This window comes from Vitis vinifera, chromosome 2, assembly GCF_030704535.1.
Source record: "Vitis vinifera cultivar Pinot Noir 40024 chromosome 2, ASM3070453v1".
In the NCBI taxonomy this organism is placed as follows: domain Eukaryota; kingdom Viridiplantae; phylum Streptophyta; class Magnoliopsida; order Vitales; family Vitaceae; genus Vitis; species Vitis vinifera.
The window spans coordinates 20,033,994-20,057,800 of record NC_081806.1 but is presented as its reverse complement, the minus strand read 5'-3'; the positions used below and the strand labels follow the sequence as shown (position 1 = coordinate 20,057,800).

Here is a 23,807-nt window from a genome sequence, read left to right as displayed (position 1 = left end):
TCTCTAATGATTCTATACCAAGGATTTGCTTTGCAGCTCCCAAATCCTTCATTGCAAACTGTTTAGACAATTGTTTCTTCAGATTATTAATCTTCTCAATATCAGACCCTGCAATAAACATATCATCCACATACAATAGTAAGATGATGTAAGAATTGTCAAAAGACTTAACATAACAATAGTGATCAGCTTCACATCTCTTGAACCCAATTCTAAGCATAAAATTGTCAAACTTCTTGTACCACTGTCTAGGAGCTTGTTTAAGGCCATACAAGCTCTTTCTCAGTTTGCAGACTAGATTATCTTGTCCTTGAACAATGAACCCTTTTGGCGGAATCATGTAAAGGTCTTCCTCCAAGTCACCATGAAGGAATGTTGTCTTCACATCTAACTGCTCAAGATGTAAGTTTTCTGTAGCCACCATTCTAAGTACAAGTCTAATTGTTGACATCTTCACAACTGGAGAAAATATCTCTGTGTAGTCAATGCCCTCCTTCTACTGGAACCCTTTAACAAATAATCTGGTCTTGTAACGTTTGCTACCATCATGCTCATTCTTTATTCTATATACCCACTTGTTGTGCAAAGCCTTCTTTCCTATTGGCAATTCAGTCAGTTCCCATGTCTGATTCCCCAACAGGGAATCCATCTTATCCTTCACGGCTAACTCCCACTTGCTTGAATTCTCATCTTGCAAGGCTTCATCATAACACTTTGGCTCACCACCATTAGTCAACAGGAGATAATTTAAAACAGGTGAATAACGCTGTGGAGGTCTAATGTTCCTGGAAGATCTACGAACTTCAGCTACAGGTGTACTCAAATCTACCTGTGAATTTACATTCTCCTTATCTTCTTCACCCCCTTTTTGGACAGTACTTTCAGTCAATTCATCTAAGTTGACAAACTCAGATTTCTTTTGATCTATCTCTGTAACATCTGACATTACAGTTGACCTGTCCTTGTACATAACCTGTTCATTAAATATCACATTTCTACTTCTGATGATTTTCCTGTTTTGTTCATCCCAAAACCTATAGCCAAATTTCTCATCACCATAGCCAATGAAAAAACATATTTTTGACTTTGCATCAAGTTTACTACGAGCATTAGAATCAATATGAACATAAGAAACACAACCAAAAACTTTTAAATGTGAAAACTTCACCTCTTTACCGCTCCAAACCTCCTCAGGAAGTCTGAACTCCATGGGAACTGATGGTCCTCGGTTTATCAAGCAAGCTACAGTGCTAACAGCATCAGCCCAAAAAGTTTTTGGTAGTCCAACATGCAACCTCATACTTCTAGCATGCTCAATGAGAGTTCTGTTCATGCGCTCAACCTCACCATTTTGCTATGGTGTCCTAGGAATGGTCTTCTCCATCCCAATTCCCTGTGCAGCACAATACTCACTGAACCCTCCATCTATGTATTCTCCTCCATTATCTGACCTCAAACATTTTATTTTCAAACCTATTTCTGTCTCAACCATGGCCTTCCACTTCTTAAAAGTTTCAAATACATCAGATTTATTTTTTAGAAAATAAACCCATACCTTTCTACTTGAGTCATCAATAAAAGTGATGTAGTACCTTGAACCTCTTAGGGATGCAACCGAAGAAGGGCCCCACAAATCAGTGTGTACTAGTTCCAATTTTTCAGCCTTCGGTGTCCTGCCAGTTTTCAAGAAGCTCACCTTTTTTTGCTTTCTTAAGATGTAATTTTCACACATGTCAAAATCAATGGACTTCAATTTTGGTAGTTTTCCTTTTGACAACAACATCTTCATCCCCTTCTCACTCATGTGGCCAAGTCTGTTGTGTCATAGGCTTGTATCAGTACTTGCATCAGCAACTGCAATTGTGTCTCTTGGACATGAAGTCATATACAGAGTACCAGTCTTCTTTCCACGAGCCAATACCTTAGCTCCCTTTGTAACCTTCCAAGTACCACTAACAAATAGTATTGCATGTCCTTCATCATCAAGTTGTCCAACAGAAATCAGATTCCTTCTCAGGTCAGGAATATGTCGAACCTTCTCTAGTAACCAAACAGAACCATTGGGCAACGATATCCGGACGTCTCCCAGACCCACAACATCCAAGGCTAAACCATAAGCCAAATACACCTTACTAAAATCACCTGCAACATAATTCTATATGATTTCTCGGTGTGGAGTGGTATGAAACGAAGCTCCTGAATCCAAAACCCAATCATCAAGTGGATTGTCTACTGCAAGAAGTAATGCATCATGTACCTCTTCTGTTATAGCATTAGCATAATCATCTTCATTCTTCTTCTTAGGGCTTTTGCATTGCCCTTTAAAGTGACCTATTTTCCCATAATTCCAGCATTGTACTTGTTGGCCTGATCTAGATTTGCTTCTGTTCCGATTAGAATTTCTGGAATTTGATCTACCCTAATTTGAATTTCTATCATTACCTTTGCCTCTTGTCTCAAGGTTTAAGGCAGAACCAGATCCTGAGGTTTCACCTGCATCTCTTCGGCGAATCTCCTCAGCCAAAATTAAATCTCGTATATCATTGTACTCGAACTTTTCCTTTCCCGTAGAATTGCTTACTGCCATCTTCATTGGCTCCCAACTGTTTGGCAAAAAGCCAAGACGATCAAAGCACGAATCTCATCATCAAAATCAATTTCTACAGACGATAATTGTTTTGTGATTGTATTAAATTCATTCAGATGTTGTGCTACTGATGCATTCTCTACCATCTTTAAATTGAACAATTTCTTCATCAGATGCACCTTATTGTTTGTGGACGGCTTTTCATACATACCAGACAAAGCCTTCATCAAATCTGCTGTGGTCTTCTCCTTTACAACATTATGTGCAACAGACCTAAACAGAGTTAACCTAATAACTCCTAGAACCTGTCTGTCAAGAAGCGCCCATTCCTCAGCCTTCATACTCTCAGGTTTTGTCCCCAAAAGAGGTAGATGCAATTTCCTTCCATAGAGATAATCTTCAATCTCCATCCTCCAATACGCAAAGTCTGTGCCATCAAACTTTTCTATTCCAGACGCCTTTCCTGCTTCCTCTGCCATTGCTCCCACTCAAACCTAACCCTAGGCTCTGATACCAGTTGTAGGGAATTAAACCGAATTCCCAACCTGTGAGAAACAAAAAATTAGAGAAAACACACGCCAAAGAAAAACAATCACACACACAAGACAATATTTACGTGGTTCGGCAATTTGCCTACGTCCACGGAGTTGTAGGGATATCACTATTATCAGGGAAGAATACTGAGTACAACCTAGCGGCTATAATATTCTCTCTATATATATAACACGACAATCTCACCACACTAAAAAACTCTAATTACAAAAGGTGGTTCCACAATGGGCTAAACGGGCCCAACATGCCTCAATAAATCTCCCATTAAAAAGTCATGCAATATTATTCGGGTCGGGTCGTCAAACCGAATCAAACAAAACTAGGCTCCACAAACCCCAACAAATGCATTCCATAGAGAGTTTGGAAGTGATAGGGCAAGTTAATGTTGATTTTCTCAAAGCATCCAACCCAAAAACAAGTTTAGAAAGGGTTTATATATGTCCAAAGACCTAGAAGATCGATAATTGAATTTTCCAAAAGGAATAAATCTTTAATTTTAAAAAATGTAATCTATCATATTCTAATAGATTCAAAGGAATTGTTCGAGTGCACTTATCCACTGCTCAAATGCCTTAAGCGCTTAAATAGGTGCTTGGGTTCTTAGATAGGTGCTTGAGCATTGATGCTAGTGCTTGAGCATTGATACCAGTGTTTGAGTGTTGATGCTAGCGCTTGAGCGTTGATGCTAGCGTTTGAGCATTGATGCCAATGCTTGAGCACCCTTGAATTTTCCAAAAGTAAAATAAAGAACAATTTAATTTTGAAAAAATTTACCGATCCAATCCAATCCTTTAAACACCTAACTTGCCACTAAATAAACCTTTCTAGACTTACTTGTGACTTTTTGATTGAATGGATAACAACCTTGAAAATCTTTTATGGAAAGTGAGTTACTATCTAAAAAATTTTCCTACACCAGAATGAAAAGGAACAAAATTGCTATTAAAAATAGTGCAAGACCTCAATGTCCTAACAATCTCTTCTTTTAGTAATTGTGACAAAATATAGTTACATTAACCCCCCAAAACTCTCAAACGGAGTTTACATAACTCTTAATTACGTTCATCTAAACCTAATCATTTAATCACATGCTTGGAACCGAAAGATGCAACAAGTTCTTGTAAAATATCCCAACACTTGTAATTTGCACACAATGAAACATAAATACCTAAGATAAAGCAGTGGGTGGGAGAAAATATATGGCTATGGAATCAAAATAAGGCAATAGGGAAAAAAAAATAGAAAAGATCAAGATCAAGATCAAGATGCAACCCACACATGCAAACATATTTTAAGTATATGAATCCATCCAAGAAGAAATAATGCTATCAAAACAGTACAATCAATCCAATCCATCAAACAATTCTCCTTATGTTTTCTTCTTTTTGTTACTAAATAGACAATGAGTAGCAATAGAGCAATAAGATGCAAAGAGAGAGAAACATGATATCCATATATATAGAAAAAAAAATTGGATACAACAAGAATAATAATAATAAAAGCAAGTATCTAAACCAAAAACATAACAAAAGTAACAATAGTGAATTGAGCCAACTCGACTTCATTGTACATGCAAAACATCCTAATCTAATGATGGCAATGGAGTAGAGCTTAAGGCACCCTAGGAATGAATCCAAGAGATGATATAATAGAGTTGCTCCTCAATACCTCTAAAGCTAGTATCCATATCTTGCTCATGCGAATCTAAACATGTAGTCATGGTATCTATCCAAAGGTACAACTGGTTAAGGGAACCTATTACTTGGAGAAAAGAAGCATTGGATGGAGAAGTTGGGCAAGTTGATAAGCACGAAGAACCTTCATAACCTTGAATATGATGCCCATGAGGAGCGAGCTTAGGAAAATCAACCTACAAAATGGGATGATCCTACTTCATAGCTTGTATCTCCTCCTCCTTGGCAACAAGCTCATGTACAGTTGAGGTAAGGTGAGTGAGTCTTTGAGAAATAATGACTTGTTAAGCTTGGGGTAAGGGCCCCATTAGGCTATAAACATGGCTATAATGCTTAGCCTAGGAACTCACGTTAATGAGGGCATGAGGAACCTAAGCAGCCAAAAAATGGTCTAAATCAAACTTGACGTCCTCAAGAGTTCAAGTGATGATTAAGGCAAATGAAGGAACACTTGTACAAATAGTGGGATCGTAAAAAAGGGTCATAGTTTCCAGAATGACCTGGGCAACATCAAACTATTGCCTAGAGAGAATAACATGTATGAAATAAGCCACAATACATCAAATCTCTATCCAATGGGATGAAAGATAGAAAGAGTATGACATACAAGTAGCAAGAACCCAAGCTGACTTGGTGAAGTAGCAATGGGAATATAGGTAGGCAAAGAGTGAGGCTTGCCATATAAAGAGATAAGAATAGAGGTAAGCTCACCTTGAGTGAGTACCTGAACCTTGAGAGAAAAAGTGGAAAGTTAACTAGAAACAGAGGGTATGCCCAAGACACATCCGATGGACCTAGTAGAGACCATAAAGGTCTGACCATACATTATGACACAGAACATGAGACTACTCACTACAAAATGGATGTTTACATAGAACATCTAAATTTAATGGGGATATGGTGTCCCATTAATAGTCATAAGGGGCTTCCAACCTTATGCTTGGAATATAGTAGGCAAAAGAGTATCCTAAAAGGCTATCAGATCAATCAATGGGGCACTCAGCCTCAACTTGACGTCCCATAAGAGAAGAGCAATATCGGTCACCCTATTCCTTGGAATGAAAACACTCCATAGATAAAGCATTTAGGTTGAATGGACCTTGGATAGGAACGCCTTAAAGGGGCTCAAGAGAAGGAGGCATGAAAGGAGTCACCTCCCTAGGACATTTATGTCCAATCATACTCCTGTGAATGAAAATGTAAAGAGGCGTGAAAATTGAAAAAATAGCCAAGAAAAACTAACCCATTGGAAAGACTCAGAATACTACCCTGAACAATACTGTGAACTTCAAAAACTTAAACAAGGGACACTAAAACAAGCTAGATAGCAAGAACATGAAGGCCCAAAGTGCTCAAGACAACTAACCAAGTGAAAATGAATCAAAACTCGCATTGGAAGGCCTTAAATAGGTGCTTGGGCAGCTGGACGTAGATTAGCGGTCGAGCGATGTGAGTGTTGGAAGTGATGTTAGATATGACTTAAGAAGATCTTGAGCGCTTTTACTACACGGAACGACATTAGGAATAATTTGTGGGTGCTTGAGCACTGTGAGCGCTCAAACGCTAATCTTCATAGCCAAAACACTAGAAGTAGTACTTGAGCCCTTGGATATGCGCTCGAAACTATGCTAATCTTGTACAAAAGAAGCTACAAAAGCTAGAAACGATCAAAATGACATAAAGGCATACGATTGATAGTGTATAAACCATGAGAACTCTTTGGAAACAAGTAAGAAACAAAAAAAAAAAAAAAATTACCTTAGGGCATGATTCAATCAAAATAACTCACAAAATTAGAAAGAATAATAATTAATCAAGTAAAATGTTCAAAGAATATAGTTCAACCAACACAAGATCAATATTTTGAATTCAAAGAAAAAAGTTAATCACAATCTTAGTTTGAAAAATAGATGAAATGATGACGAATTTCTATGTGTTTAGTTTGAGAATGAAGAATGAGATTTTTGGAAATATTAATTGCACTAGAGTTGTCACAATGAATATTCATAGTACTTTGCTCAATGTCATAGTCACTAAGCATTTGTTTCATCGGAAGGAGTTGGGTACAACAACTCTTTATGACAATAAATTTCGCTTTCGCAATGGACAAGGATATTGAATTTTGCTTTTTACTTAGCCAAACAACTAAGCAATCGTTGACCAAGAAGCAAGCACCAAAAGTGTTTTTCTTATCCTCTACATTTCCAATCCAATTGACATCGAAATACCCATCAATAACTAAACTACAAATGAATCAAAATGACACCATAGCCCATAATGTAAAGTCCCACTAATATATTGAATGATTCTTTTAATAGAAGTTAAATGTGACTTTTAGGGATTGAGTTGGTACTTAACACAAGCTCCCATACTAAAAGATATGTTTGGATGACTCGTGGTGAGATACAAAAGACTCTCTATGATACTTCCATAAAACTTTTTCTCAACATCTCTTCTGAATGAGTCATTGTAAAGCTTAGTAGTGGTACTCATGGGTGTCCTAAAGTACATAGTGGAATGTAAGCCGAACTTCTTCATTAACTCCCTAGCATATTTAGATTGAGACAGAAAAATGTCATCTTTAAGTTTCCTAATCTGTAGTTCTAAGAAGAAATTAAGTTCACCTACCATGATCATTTCAAATTCCTTTCCTCAACAAAATTAAGGGCAAAATCGCTCAAGGTGACTCCAAAAACAATATCATCAACATAAATTTGAGCCACTAAAAGCCTAGTCTTTATCCATTGAATGAATATAATTTTATCAACTCTTTTTTTCTTAAATCTTTTTTCCATAAGGTAAGTTGTGAGTCTTATACCAAGCTATAAGAGCTTGTTTTAATCCATATAGGGCTTTCTTTAACCTATATTTATGATTAAGGAGTTCGAGATCCTCAAAGCCCTTAGGTTGCTCCACATAAACTTCTTCATTAAGAATAACACTCTTAACATCCATTTGAAATAAATTCATTCTTAATCAGCATGTTATAGCTAGGAGGATTCTAATAGATTCTAACCTAGTTATGGGGCAAAGGTTTCCTCAAAATCAATTCCCTCAATTTGGGAGTATCCTTGAGCCACTAGCCTAGTTTTTTTCCTCATAATTATCTCATTTTCATCTTGTTTTATTCTTGAAAATCCATTTTATACCTAGCACATGTTTATCCTTAGGTCTAGGGACTAAATATGACACATCATTCTTAACAAACTAATTTAACTCTTCCTATAGAGTGGTAGTCCAAGATTCATCTTTTATAATTTTCTCCTCATTTTTTGCTCTAATTGAGAGGTATAACAAAAAACAAAAAAACAAAAAAAAAGTTTATCTCATTTTTTCTAGATTGTCTCCTTGAAACCATAAAATTATCTATGTTTCCCATTACATTTGAGATAAGGTGATTTTTGGGTTCTTTGGATTAATGCCTATTACCCACTTCACTAACTTAGCAATTTCAAGTGGTTTTTTTTTTTTTTTTATCCTTGTTGGAGTCAACCACCTTTTTAGGGATATTTTCAAAGGTATTCACTAAATCAACCATTTTTTCAGGGATATCCCTAATAGGTTTCTAGGGTAAATGTTCAGAGTTAACTTATTCCTGAACATATCTAGAATCATCAATAACCACATCTGAAGATTTTTAGATAACTGTAGTACTTTGATTATAAACCTTATAAACTTTGTTCTTGGTGGAATAATCTAGGAAAATGCCCAAATCTAACTTGGGATCAAATTTACCTTTCCCATCCTTAAGAATGTAACATTCATCGCAAAAAGTTCTAAAATACTTAAGGTTAGGTTTTCTCCCTGACCACAATTCATATGGCGTTTTATTTGTTCTAGTTTTAAGAAAAACCCTATTGACAGTATAATAAAGTCGTGTTAATGGCTTCGATGCAAAAATACATAGGAGTATCGTGCATGTGAAACATCACTCATGCCATTTATTGAAGAACACAATTATTTCTTTCAGCCCCTTGATTTTGTTGAGGAGTTCTAGGGGCTGAATATTCATGCTTAATACCCTTTGATTCACAAAAGTGATCAATTACAACATTTTCGAATTCTCTTGCTTTATCATTCTTAATCTTTACAATTAGATGGCCTTTTTCACTTGAATTCTAATGCAAAATGACTTCAATTGCTCAATAGTTTCAGATTTTTCTCTCAAAAAAGATATAAGGAATACCTAGAGAAATCATCAACTACCACTAAAATATACTTCTTCCCATCTTTGCTCTTAGTACGCATAAGACCTATAAAATCCATATGGAAGAGGTCTAAAGGCTTAGAAGTGTAATTTCCTTGAATCTTTTTGTGTGACCCTCTAACTTGCTTACCCTTCATGCACTCACCAAAAATAGACTTAGGTTGACCACTCAACTTAAAGATACTCTAACTAGATCATTGTTAGTTATGTGAACAAGATACCTATAGTTAATATGACCCAACCTCCTATGCCATAACTTGGTAACATCAAGCTTAGCCTTACTACAAACTAAAAAGGTTTAAAAGTTAGGATTGACTGCATAGAAATTATCCACAATTCTAGGCCCTTTAAAAATGACTTTTCCCTTCTTGTTAATCACTTCACACAAATTTTGGGAGGAATTAACTCAAAAGTAACTGTCACAAATTTGGCTAATGCTAAGAAGATTAGCCTTAAGTCCATCAACAAATATGACTTCATCTAATTCCAGGCATTAAGGGATAGAAACACTACCCTTACCTTTCACACAAGCAATACTGTCATCACTAAAAGTGACCTTTCCTCCATTGAAGTCTTCAAAAGAGGTAAAAAAAAAGACCTGTTATTGGTCATATGCCTAAATGACCCACCATCAAAGTACCACTCACCAGGAACTCTAGCTCTAAAGGTTGTGAACACAACATTACACTTAGACATATCCTTCCTCAACCATACTTGTTTTACTTTAGGTGGTGAACTAGAGGAGTTTTTATGAGTCTTAGGATTGGTTTTCTTTCTTTTCCTAGTGTAAAAAATATTATTCTTTGGGAAATTAAACTCATCTATTAGCCTATGCAGTTGAAACTCTATATCTTAAGAAATCTACTATGACATCTACTTTGAGTATGTCCAGACTTCTTATAGTGTGTGCATAGTGAAGGAGTGCTACAAGATGTTACTTGGTTAAGAGTTTTCTCCTTATCCTTAATAAAGACTATGTCTTCATTAGTGGGAGTCTTAGTTTTCTAATATAGCTCAGGCCTCTCTTATCTCCATGAGACTTACATTTATCAATAATATCATTCAACACTTTAGTCTCAGGGTTGAAAGGCCTCACTGGAAGAAAAAAAAATGATTTTTAACATTCAATCTCTCGAGTTAGAATATCGTTTCTCTCAAGAAAAGATTGATACTCAAGACTCAAGCAATCGAATTTTCTTAATGTGATTAATATTTTCTTAACAAAGTAAATTAATCTTAGATTTGTGTGAGTTAACAACATCATTAACTTCCAAAAATTTCTCAATCAAGCATTGATGTTCAACAACAATATTCTCAAGAAAGCAAGCATTCTGTTCATCAGTAAACTCATACTCACTATCAGTCTCATGCACAAATTCAATAGATGCAACAAAAGCTAAAAAAATTATTATATTCATACCTTTGATCCTTAGAAGTCATGGAGTCACTCTCATTGGAGTAATGTTACTCTAAGTAGTTTGCATAGATTTTTTAATGCCCTTAGGACTAAGAGAATTAGAAGAAACATATCCCAATCTTCCACGATTAAAACACTTAACCTTTTTCTTTTTAGAATATCCCTTATTTTTTTTCTTTAAAGGACTTACCAAATCTTTTTCCATTTCCTCTGTCATGTTTTCTATTAGGTCTTTTCTGAAATCTTAAGGCCTCACTAACATGTTTAGGCATATGAACAAGTTCTTCTCTACTTACATTTTCAAAATTTTTAATTTCTTTTTCTTCATTCTTAGAAGCCTTAAAAGCTAACTATTTAGGCTTCTAAGAATTTGGAAGTGTCATTTCATAGGTCTAAAAAGAGCCAACAAGTGCATCGACTCTCATGGAGTCAACGTCATTGATTTCCTATATAGCAATGACCTTAGGCCTAGAAGAAGGGATCTCAATATTTTTCTAACAATTTTAGAATTAGGGATTTGTTCCCATAGGTTCAAGGAAGAATTGACAATATCACTCAATTCAGAGTAGTATGTAGAGAAAGTTTAACTAATAGCCAAGCACCCAACACTCACATTGCCTAATTAAAAATTCATTAAATTTTTAATGAATTCCATTGATTTTCCAATCTTTAGAGGTGAGACGGTTGAGCCTTGAGTATTAATTTGGTAAAAATATAAATATATATATATATATATATATATATATTTGGGCCTCGAGTGTTAATTTGTATTTTAAAATGAATTTTAAACATTTTAGGAAAAAAAATCATACTATTTTTTTTAATATAATTTTTTACTATTGAATTTTAAAAATAAAAAGTAAAAATGGCTGCCAAACATAATTTTTAAAATTATTCTCAAATTTTTAATTATAAAAAAAAACTGCAACCAAACATGACCATATTAGTCTCCAAGAGTTCCACTGATTCAAATGAACCCCTAAATAGGACCGGTAATAGAGAAAAAGGAGATGAGGGTACTTTGTCTCACACGGCCACCAGGTAATTCTAACCCTAACCTTAATCCCATTTCCTCATGTTCGAACGGGAATAGGATGATAAAAACCTGACCAGTCAGTATATAGAACGTAGTAAAAAATAGGGGAAAAAAAGGAAGAGAAGATCTTGTCACTGAACTAGGGTTTTATACATATTCTAAGTTAAGCTAAACTTGATTCTTGCAGTGGTTGTACATTACATGGAACATAGGGTATAGCCATTTTATATGTCCTTTTGTTTTATTTGGACACGAGATGAGGAGGAATATTTTTGTACTTCACAAATAGGCATGTTGGATCATGCATTCACCTATTGATCTATATATGCAAATAGATCGACCTGATCAACCTATAGATTCACACATTTACATGTTTCTACAAATAACAATGCACTTACATAACTAGGCATTGATTACTACTCAAAAAGTGCTATTTGATAGCTTGTAATTAACTCTTTTAAACACTTTTGAGTAGTAGTTATTACCTTTTAACTCAATTGGCATGTTAAGGACCCTTGCAATCAATTCTAATCAATTTGTGTTAAGTTTTGGTGTTTTGATAGCTTTTTTATCACCAAAGCAATATGAGATTGAGGAGAGTTATTTGGAATCCATGGCAAAGTAATGGAAAGCTCAGAAACATGAAGAACCGAAGCTTTGAAGTCCTTTGCCATAAGCAAATCCGGAATGCAAGGAGGGGAAGCAAAGAGAAATCTGTCATGAAGCATTCTTGATGACAGTCATGTCAGCCACTTTTGGAGCACTTCCTGAAGTTCAATTTATACATGCTATATGTCGTTTCGAAGCTCAGGAAGTCAACAATCCAATGCTTTAAACAGTGTGTGATTCGGAGTTGAAATGAAGGAGTTACAGCCATTGGAAACCGATCACTCCAAGTTGAAGGAAGAATTTTGCACGGCTGCGAAATCACCCTTTTGCTGCGAAATGATTTCGCAGTCATTTTGCACAGTGCAACGAAATTTCTCCTGAAGTTTCCCGATATTTGCGACCGACACTTTTGGATATTTTTCTTTAGATATTTTTGTATAAATTTCCATTCTTCTCTTTGTAACCCACCAATTATAGGATTCCTTAGTTATTAAGTTTGGAAAAGGGGTGAATAACCTCAGATATTTTGTTTTGTAATTTTCTTTATATATAGCTCTCAGGAGCTTGTTCTCAGGGCATCATGTAATCCAACGGAATATATAGATATATAAATATATAGAATATACAGAGCCTTGCTCTGTTTTTCCTTCTCTTTCATTTTTATTTTCTTGCTAGCCAAACATTCTCTGAGGATTTTTCCTCAGAGGATGAGAGGCTAGGCTCTTCGTCTCTTGGAGTGAAGAAAGCCGGGTAAGTTTCCATATGCAAGAATTGGAAGTTTTGTTGTTTTAGTTTTTAATGAAGAGAAAGTGTGACCCGTTAATGGTTTTTATCTTTTTAGTTAACTTAAAACGCCTTCAATTCACCTGAGCCAACACTTGGTAAGGCAAGTGATCTCCGTCCATAGAGATGCACTAGTTTATCTCTTGCGAGCTTTTTGGAAGTGACTTGAAGGTAGGATTTTCTAGAATAGCCAACACTTGGTAAGCTTTTAGACTCCAAGGAGACATCCATTAGTTATCTCTTGCGAGCTTTTGACGGGTAATCCAAGGTTAAAGATCACCTTGAATGGCAAATGCTAGGTGAGAGGCACGAGCCATTGCAAGATGCATCAATGAGAGGGATTTAGTGTTTGAATCCATTGATGGGAAGCATCTGTACAACAACGGTTAGAGAATTAACTATATGTTAATTCTCTAATGCGAGGAAAAGAAACAAGTGACTGGAACTCCCTTTTTGTATGAGGAATCTGAGCCTAGTGATCTGAAACTCCAAGAAACATTTTTCTTTGTAAGTAAAATCAGTTACTATTTGTGGTTAGTTTAAAACCAAACCTTTTCCAACTCAAGTTTATGTTTTCTTTTAAAGCTAACCTTGAAATGAAAAGGCACCAATTCAACTTTGAATTAATATCATTTGTGAAGTGAAAACCCATCCCAGTGAACGATCCTAGAGCCACTATGCTATAGTAGCTTTTTCTTTGCTACCCTAGTATATGGTGTAATATGTTATAAATTTTGTTGATTACTCCCTCAATCAAGGAGCACCAGCTAGACACGAATCAGCCGAGACACCAATTGGGCACGAATCAGGCATCATTATAGAACACCATTACAAAGAGCTCAAACTAAATAGCCAAGCACCCAACACTCACATTGCCTAATTAAAAATTCATTAAATTTTAAATGAATTTCATTGTTTTTCCAATCTTTAGAGGTGAGGCGGATAAGCCTTGAGTATTAAGTTGGTAAAAAATAAAAATAAAAAATATTTTGGCCTCAAGTGTTAATTTGTATTTTAAAATGAATTTTTAATATTTTAGAAAAAGAATCATACCATTATTTTTTAATATAATTTTTTACTAGTGAATTTTAAAAATAAAAAGTAAAAATGGTTGCCAAACATAATTTTTAAAATTATTCTCAAATTTTCAATTATATATTAAAAAAAAAAAAGTGCAACCAAACATGACCTTATTAGTCTCTAAGAGTTCCACTGATTCAAACGGACCCCTAAATGGGACCGGTAACAGAGAAAAATGAGAGGAGGGTACTTTGTCTCACACTACCGCCAGGTAATTCTAACCCTAACCCTAATCCAATGTCTTCGTGTTCGGACGAGAATGGGATGATGAAAACTTGACCAACCAGTATATAGAATGTAGTAAAAAAATGGGGGAAAAAAAAAAAAAGAGAAGATCTTGTCACTGAACTAGGGTTTTGTACATATTTTAGGTTGAGTTGAAACTGATTCTTGTAGTGGTTGTACATTACATGGAACATAGGGTATAACCATTTTACATGTCCTTTTGTTATATTTGGACACGAGATGAGGAGGAATTTTTTTTTACTTCACAAATAGGCATGTTGGATCATGCATTCACCTATCTATCTATATATACAAATAGATTGGCCTGATCAACCTATAGATTCACACATTTATATGTTTCTACAAATAACAATGCACTTACATAACTAGGCATCATTATAGAACACCATAACAAAGAGCTCAAACTAATCTATCAGAAAAAAAAAAAAAAACAAACAAACAAAGAGCTCAAACTAAATAGCAAAGCACCCAACACTCACATTGCCTAATTAAAAATTCATTAAATTTTAAATGAATTTATTGATTTTCCAATGTTTAGAGGTGAGGCGGTTGAGCCTTGAGTATTAATTTAGTAAAACATAAAAATAAAAAAATATTTGGGCCTCGAGTGTTAATTTGTATTTAAAATGAATTTTAAATATTTTAGAAAAAAAAATCATACCATTATTTTTTTTAATATAATTTTTTACTATTGAATTTTAAAAATAAAAAGTAAAAATGGCTGCCAAACATAATTTTTAAAATTACTCTCAAATTTTTAATTATAAAAAAAGTGCAACCAAACATGGCCTTATTAGTCTCCAAGAGTTCCACTAATTCAAATGGACCCCTAAATAGGACCGGTAACAGAGAAAAATGAAAGGAGGGTACTTTGTCTCACACGACCGCCAGGTAATTCTAACCTTAACCCTAATCCAATTTCTTTGTGTTTGGACGGGAATGAGATGATAAAAACTTGACTAGCTAGCATATAGAATGTAGTAAAAAAAAAGGAAAAAAATGAGGAGAAGATCTTGTCACTGAACTAGGGTTTTGTACATATTCTAGGTTGAGCTAAAACTTATTCTTGCAATGGTTGTACATTACATGAAACATAGGGTATAACCATTTTACATGTCCTTTTGTTTTATTTGGACACGAGATGAGGAGGAATATTTTTGTACTTCACAAATAGGCATGTTGGATCATGCATTCACCTATCTATCTGTGTATACAAATAGATTGGCCTAATCAACCAATAGATTCACACCTTTATATGTTTCTACAAATAACAATGCACTTACATAACTAGGCATCATTATAGAACACCATAACAAAGAGTTCAAACTAATCTATCAAAAAAACAAAAAAAACAAAAACAAAGAGCTCAAACTAAATAGCCAAGCACCCAACACTCATTGCCTAATTAAAAATTCATTAAATTTTAAATGAATTTAATTGATTTTCCAATATTTAGAGGTGAGACAGTTGAGCCTTGAGTATTAATTTGGTAAAAAAAAAAATATTTGGGCCTCGAGTGTTAATTTGTATTTTAAAATTAATTTTAAATATTTTAGAAAAAAAAATCATACCATTATTTTTTAATATAATTTTTTACTGTTGAATTTTAAAAATAAGAAGTAAAAATGGCTGCCAAACATAATTTTTAAAATTATTCTCAAATTTTTAATTATAAAAAAAAGTGCAACCAAACATGGCCTTATTATCTCCAAGAGTTCCACTGATTCAAACGGTACCCTAAGTAGGACCGATAACAGAGAAAAAAGAGAGGAGGGTGCTTTGTCTCACACGGCCACCAGGTAATTCTAACCCTAACCCTAAACCAATTTCTTCGTGTTCAGACGGTAATGGGATGATAAAAAGTTAAAAACCTGACCAGCCAGTATATAGAATGTAGTAAAAAAGGGGGAAAAAAAGGGAAGAGAAGATCTTGTCACTGAACTAGTGTTTTGTACATATTCTAGGTTGAGCTGAAACTGATTCTTGCAGTGGCTTGTCGATTAAACTGATTTGGGTTGGTATGAAAATGAAGAAATATTTTCAATTTTCCTCTAGTTGTTAGCATATCCTTCTCTGAGTGGAACCTTTGCTTAATCTTGAAATGGTGTTTGTTTTTTGATCCCATAGCGTTTGACGTGTTTTCTGTCGAGTTTATTGATTGAATTAGCTAGTATGGAAATGGGGAAAGCGTTCAATTTTCAATTCTATGATTATGGTGTGTCCTGAATGTAGCTCTGCCTTATGTGAGAGGACTGTTTGCAACTTTGAGATGGCGTTTATTTGCTGATCCGATTTTTGGGTGCTTTGTTTGATTTTTTTATTGGGTTGGTTGTTTTTGTTAAAGAGGCAGATAATGCTTATCCTATTTGTTAATTTCTTGAGACTAAAGGCGTAGATGGATTTAAACACTGAAAAAAGGGACTTGTATAACCTACTAGGAGTTATTGAGATATGAAGCTTTGTTGTGTTGAATTGTTTTGCGATCTGTTGGTGTGTTAGGAACTGGGTTATTCAATGTTACTGTGGCTTATGACAATCTGCATATTTTTGCATAGAGTCTAAATCAGTGTTTTATAAGATTTGTTCCTTTAGAGCCACAATAAATTATATAAGAAGACTACTCTTGGTAATCTTGCTCTTCAAATTTTTTAGATATTCATTGAGGGGGGTGTTGTTTTTTGTTGCCTCTCTATTCTTTTGGCGGTGCCTTTAGGCTTCCATTATGTACTTCTTGTGTATTTCGGGGCGCTCTCTTGGTGTTTCCTTTTATAATATCCTCTCCCTACCTATCAAAAAAAAAAAATCCAAAACATATGTTATTTTTCTAATCCCCATTTCTGACTGCTTAAATTTGGAAAGAAGACTTGGTATCATATTTTGGGAGATCATGTTGAATAGAGAGTAGAAGAAGTATCTCCTAACTCATTAAGGTGAAGATTCACTCATATGAGTGATTAATAGATGGATGTATTTTGTGCCTACACGAGGAATATCCATCCGTGAATAATAAAGTTAACTAATTACCTTCAATTTTGGACTGCAACCAATTTATCTGGATACTAATTATTCTTCTTAGATATTTTTATTTTCAGCACTTGCTGCGGTTATTAATATGCTCAGAACCTGATTTGCCCTCAAATATCTGAATTTTCAGAGTGATTGGTGATTTATGATGTTACAGGTTTTGTATGATTAATAAAATGACATATGTATATTCATTGTTTTTTGACAATATTATTTCTAATAAACTGGAGTGCATAAGCATGCTAAACATCTATTAGTGTATGCAAATTGCAAGAAAAGAAAAAAATTGTCTACCATTTCCTGTTTTGGCACTCCCACTTCCTCCCACTGTTTCAATCTCTGTTAGGTGCTATCATTTTATTGTTTAATTTGGGAAAAATTATGTATTTGGCATTTCATTGGCTGACATAGGGGCAAGAGATAAAATATGAATGCGTTCAAGGCTTTTAAAGCATGTGTTCCGGTTGCATGGAGCCCTAATCTTTATATAACCTTGGTGAGGGGCATTCCAGGAACTAGGAGACTCCACAGGCGTACATTAGAGGCACTGCGCCTCCGAAAGTGCAACCGAACTGTCATGAGATGGAACACTCCTACTGTCAGGGGAATGCTTCAACAGGTGCTAAAATGAGCTTGTGATGAATGCATCATCATCCATTATATATGCTTTTTAATTGATTTTGGTTGCCAAATTTTATTGTTAGGTAAAAAGATTAGTTGTTATTGAGACAGAAGAGATGTATAAGGCTCGCAAACTGAAGGAGACCAACCATCGAGCTCTACGCCCACCTTTGGTCATAAACCATGTCCTTCCCCCACCAGCAAATGATTCTTCTTAGAATCCTATGTTACTCTCAGAGGTTAGCTTTCCTGCTTTTTGAAAGGGGGTCTTCTTTAATGAAATTGTTTTGGCAAAAGTTGGTTTACTAAAAGTATGGCAAGGCAGCAACATAGGCACACACATAATATATGTGTGTGATGCAGCTTTGGGCATCGCATATAATGTGTCTATTGGTTTGCTTGCTTGTTAATCATACTTTCTTGACCAGTCAATGAAGCTGGATTAGTCAGTCATCTTTGATGTAAATAGCCTATTTTTGTATGGGTTTCTGAAATGTGATTAAACATGTCTTTCCCTGAGACATCTCTGAAATTGGAAAAGATTTTGTGTAATTAGAAGACAAGGTAATGAACTGTTAAAATTTTTTTAGTTTAATTCTTTTTTCCTTTTTAAATGGCAATGGAGAATCATAGCATGATGCTTGGAGATTGTTGTGGGTACTTTTTTAGGGGTTAGATTTGTTTGATCTCTTAACCTTATGACATATGACAAGCCTTAGATGTTGAAGATTGAGATGTCCAAAATCTCCTCGTATGTATGTTAGGTTTGAATGAAATGTAACATAGCAACTAACTTTACATAATGGTTTCGCATGTACAACATGGGTATCCCACTCAATTTGATGTATTGGTATTCCAAAAGGAAAATGAAACAAGTGTACCGGGCAAGTTCTAATGAACTAGGGCCATCTTTCCTTCTTCGTTCACTGGACTTCTAGAGGGTATTGCATTCAGCATGTTGCACACAAATGTCATACCCATGGTCCCATACCAATGTCATCTCATGTCTCACATCAGTGCTTCGCACATTTTAAAGTCTTTACTAGAAAAGGAATTAGGTGTTGTCAATATATTCTATGGGTCCTCTCACCAATCCACTCTATGTCAATTTATATGCTTTTATGATTGAAATTTTTTCCCTTTTCATATCATCGCAATTCAGTCATACCCTTAGGAGTTGACATCTGAAACATGTCCAATTGGTCTGGCCATCAATTGTGGGTCAATAGCCTAACCAGGTTGTTTTATGTCCATTGTCATATTTGTGCATTCTTCTCCCTAATTCTAATGCCCATTCGAGATTAGTTAGCATTTCAGCATGAAATACAGCAATGGTTAATTTTTGGACTTTGTTGTTAAATACTCTTTAAAAAACTCGTGTGGTACCAATGAATATGTAGCTGCAATGTTTTGCTGCAGATGAAATATTTCTTGAACTTTATTCCATTGGTATGATTTTAGAGGAAAGAAAGGAAACAACACCAGACCAAAAAAAAAAAAGCAGATATTCTTTTACATGCTTGACCTTAATTTTTTTTTTCTTCTTTTTATTTTTTCAATAGTGTTGCCATCAATTTTTTTTTTATATAGGTAAATAGTGTTGCCATTAAATGAGGTGTCGTTAAATTTTATTTATTTCCTCCTTCCAGGATCTGAGATATTTGGTCTTGAGTGAACAGGCATAGGAAAGCACATGACCTATAAAGGAGGCAATTGTTGTGGCCATTGTTCATGCTGTCTGTAAGCTGGTAACTTGGGGTTCATTTTGATTCTGTCTACTGTGAAAATAGGGATGTAAATGAACAAAGAAAAGATGGCTTTAGGAAATGGATATGTTTCAGGCATTCTGCTGATTTTGAAATTTGTATTCATCCTTCATCTGTAGACTTGATCATATACTGGCCTACCTCGCATTTGAACTCCATAGGTAAGTTTGCTTGAATAAGAGCAATTCAGTCGTCTGATTTGTGCATCTGTGCGTAGTAGAATCATTGATGCATATTGTTCTTGGCATGGTTTTTGTCCTTAAAACAAAGTTCTGCTCAATTTTTGTGTCTAACTTCTATGTTAGGGTTGGTTTTGGGATCCAAAGGTTTTTAGAAGAGTTCTTTAGGAAAATCAGTCTAATTTCAGAGGCTTAGATAGCAAGAGCATCCTGCAAACAGAGCACTCTTATTTCATCTGTAAGTCTTTGAATTTAGGTTGTGAACGGCTGAACCATTTTTTGACATGTACAGGACTTTGCAGTCATGAAATATTTTCTCAGTTTTGTGCTATAAGAAAATTGAGATTTACAAAACAACAGTATTGTCGGACAAGAACATTACTTCTTAATGTATAAAAAGGTAGGAATGCTTATACCTTCTGATCTGGATGTGAATATAACTAAAAATGTTATATTTCTTTCTTCCAAGATGGTACATGATTAAAACATAGTATGTAGAATATAGGGCTAAAAATAACATAAACAAACTGTTGAAAGTGTATGATCTAAGGTTCCTCCTTTCCTTCAACTCTCTCTTTCTTCTCCATTTCGCTGGTGATACCTTCATTCCATCCCTTCTTTAGCTCATTCTCCCCATAAACATCAGAGCTATTGTACTGTAGTGTCATGTACTGGTGTCTCATTGCAAAGACAAGAAAAGCCAAGAAATTCAATACTCCTAGGACTGCAAGCATCCAATAAAAGTTGTCCAATTTCCCCCAATTCAAATTGCTCCTAAGCCATCTCATGTTGGTCACTTTGTCTACCAGAGACACTAGCAAACTACTAACAAAGAACCCCATTGCAAGGGTGCTTAAAAAGAGTCCTGTGCTCATTGATTTCATCCTATCTGGTGCCTTTCTGATGAAGAACTCTAGTTGTCCTACATAAGCAAAGGCTTCCCCAGCATCCACTAGGAAGAACTGAGGTACTAGCCAGAATGCACTGATTTTAGTCTTGTGTTGAACAGCAGCTTCCCTCCTTTGCCTTTCAACAATAGCAGTAGTTACCATAGCCACCATTGAGAAAATGAGTCCAATTCCAACCCTCTGAAGGCTTGTAACTCCTTTGACATTGTGGGTGAGTTTCCGAGCAAATGGGACAATGATCGTTTCATTTAGGGAAGTGAAGAGAAGAACGGAGATGAAGAGGAAGACAGAGAGAGAACCTGGAGGAACAACAAAGGAGCAAATTTTTTGGTTCATGAAGGTGGCTTGCTCAATCATGAAAGTTGTCATTTGAGAGTAGACTGTCCAAAAGAGGATACATGTGGACCAGATGGGAAGGAGCTTTATTACCATCTTCACCTCTTCAACTTGGTTCACTGTAGAAACTATCCAAGGGTTGTCCTTGTTTCCACTGGCTGAATAATTGTCTGGATTCAAGTGGTTGGGCATATTATGGTGGGGAAAAGGGTCCTAATTGGCCAAATTGGGTGACACTGTCTGTCTGAATTTTGTGACTTTGGAAAGAATGAGAATCAATGGAATTTTTCGGTTCATGATCTGATTCTCTTGCATCGTAAGGCTTTCAAATATGGAAGAAAGCATTTATATTTTAGATAACTTAACTGTTGAAGTGCCTTCATGAGTTAGTTCAAGAATGCCCCAGCCTCGCCTGCATGTTTGCATAGCCATCTTGTAAAACTCGTTAGGACTCACCTTATTGGATATGCTAAAAAGAGCCCGAGTATTGGCTCACTCGTTTCATTATCAATTTTATTCCATTCTTGTTTAGGTTTTAATTTACTAGTAGATCTCTCCGTCACATATAATTTCAATGGGTGTCCCCATCCATATTCCACTACATTCTAGACCCTTTTTCCTTGCATTTTTAGAAAAACTTCATTCAGGCCTTCCAATAGGGATAGTTACTCCCATTGAAATATGGTGGACTATTTAAAGGAGCACTAGACCTCGATTGTTCTATACTAGACTTGCAGGATTGATAAAAATTTGACTTTTATTTAGAAAAATCTATTTTGATACTAGTTGAAAACCTTTTGTCTTATTAGGGTAACACTTACAAGGGTTTGAATGGGTGAAAATTTAAAAATTTAATATACGAGTTGAATTTCTTAACCCAAATTAACTTATGAGGGGGATCTAAGCCAATTTAAATTAATTGAATCTTATATGATAGAATGAATATTCAAATAAAACACAATCACACAAGAAATAAGCAATTTTATATGGAAAACCCTCACACTAATTATGGAGATAAAAAACCAAGGGGTATAAGACATCTAATTTAATATTCCACTATATGATATCAAAATATACAAATTTACCAGACAGTTTTATCCTAAAGATTTACCCTCTAGTACCTATATTGTGATTCATGTTTATGACGCAATACCTCCAACGCTCTACTAGATTCACCTCAACCTTTAAGGGGATGCAAATCCTTTCAACAATTAAGAATTTGATCGATGAATTCTCGAGAGAGTTTGAGAATGATAGGACAAGTTAAGGTTGATTCTTTCAAAGTATCCAACCTAAAAACAGGTTTTGAAATTATTTATATAGGTCCTAAGACTAGAGGATTGGTACTTGAATCTTCCAAAATGAATAAATCTTTAATTTCCAAAAATGCAATTTGTAGATTCAGAGGGACCGTTGGAGCGCACTTATCCATCACTCTTGCACCTCGGGCGTTTGAGCACTTAGATAGGCATTTGAGCGGTGAGAGCACTCTTGAATTTTCCAAAAATAAAATAAAGAATAATTTAACTCGAATAAAATTTATTGATCAAATCCAACCCTTTATACACCTAACTTGCCACTAAATAAACCTTTTTAGACTTGTGACTTTCTAGTTGAAAAACAACAATCTCGAATATTCGATGGAGAGTAAGTCATCATTTAAAAAGTTTTCAATGTCAGACTAAAAAGAGCCGACAAAAATAGTATAAGACCTCAATGTCCTAACATATAGGACAACTAAACATTAAAAAATTATTTTCTTTAACATTTATTTTTTCTTTTCTTAGTACTTTTCCATAACCAAACATAAGCTTTTAGTTTGTGGTTTTTACTATAACTTTTAGTGAGAATGAGAGCTATTTGGAAGTGATTAAAAACATTATTTAGTTTGTGAAGAAAAAACTAAGCTATGTTTGTTTCCCGAAAAAATTTGAGAGAAAATGTGAAAGAAAATAAAAAATATATTTAAAGTTCATAAATTATTTTTATATCCTGCTTCAAACTTTTAAAAATATATTTTAATTATTTTTTTACTTTCTTTCGTATTTATATGATATACCAAATAAGAAAAAAAAAATCATTTTCTTTTAACATTTTTTTTTCTTTGCCACTTTCCAAAAACCAAACATAACCTAAAAAAGTTAGTTTGACTTGGAAATGGATAAATAGTCACTATCCATCAATAATAATAATGCAAGAGTTAGAGGATATATGGTAAAACTTATTATTTAATACTTAATGATTTAATTTGATTTGGAGTAAAATTATTCTTTAAATGAATGTTTGCTAAAACTTAATGTTTTTTTACTTAACATATGAATTTAATTAAGTTAAATTATTGTTAAAATTTATTATTTAATTTTTTTTAAGATTGTTTTATAAAATTGACTTAAAATTTATTTTAAATTGTCAATTTGACATATTTATCCTCATTAATGTTATAGATCATATGATTCATATGATTGCACTCTTGAATGAGTTGAAGACCCTTGGAGTTGAAATCAATGGGAAACCAAGGATGAAAATATCGATAATTACATATATATCAGTATTTCGATTTTATGGATATATTAGAGACATATTAACGAATATTTTGACATAAATTATCGGTGAGTCCAAAATGAATCAAAACTTATGAAAATGTTGAGAAAAACTCTAAAAATGATATAATAAATAATAATAGACATTTTAGAGTTGTTTTATAAAAAAATGAAATATGTATATGATATAATTTATTATATATTTAATAATAATATCCTATG

General features: G+C 34.5%; 1 protein-coding gene and 1 non-coding gene across 2 annotated transcripts; one reads left to right on the top strand and one right to left on the bottom strand.

The window, feature by feature from the left end:
* The first annotated feature begins 15,905 nt into the window (after positions 1-15,905).
* Positions 15,906-17,856, top strand: LOC100261459 (uncharacterized). Its single transcript, XR_009465157.1, has 2 exons — positions 15,906-16,010; positions 17,647-17,856. It is a non-coding gene; the product is annotated as an uncharacterized LOC100261459 (transcript).
* A 2,490-nt stretch (positions 17,857-20,346) lies between these two features.
* Positions 20,347-21,237, bottom strand: LOC100247736 (nitrate transporter 1.3-like). Its single transcript, XM_002269919.4, has one exon. The coding sequence runs from the start codon at positions 21,235-21,237 to the stop codon at positions 20,347-20,349; it is 891 nt and encodes a 296-aa protein (XP_002269955.3).
* Between the last annotated feature and the right edge of the window lie 2,570 nt (positions 21,238-23,807).

Bases quoted from the DNA above. Each gene is read 5' to 3' on its own strand.
- LOC100247736 (XM_002269919.4), bottom strand. From the start codon at position 21,237: ATGCCCAACCACTTGAATCCAGACAATTATTCAGCCAGTGGAAACAAG.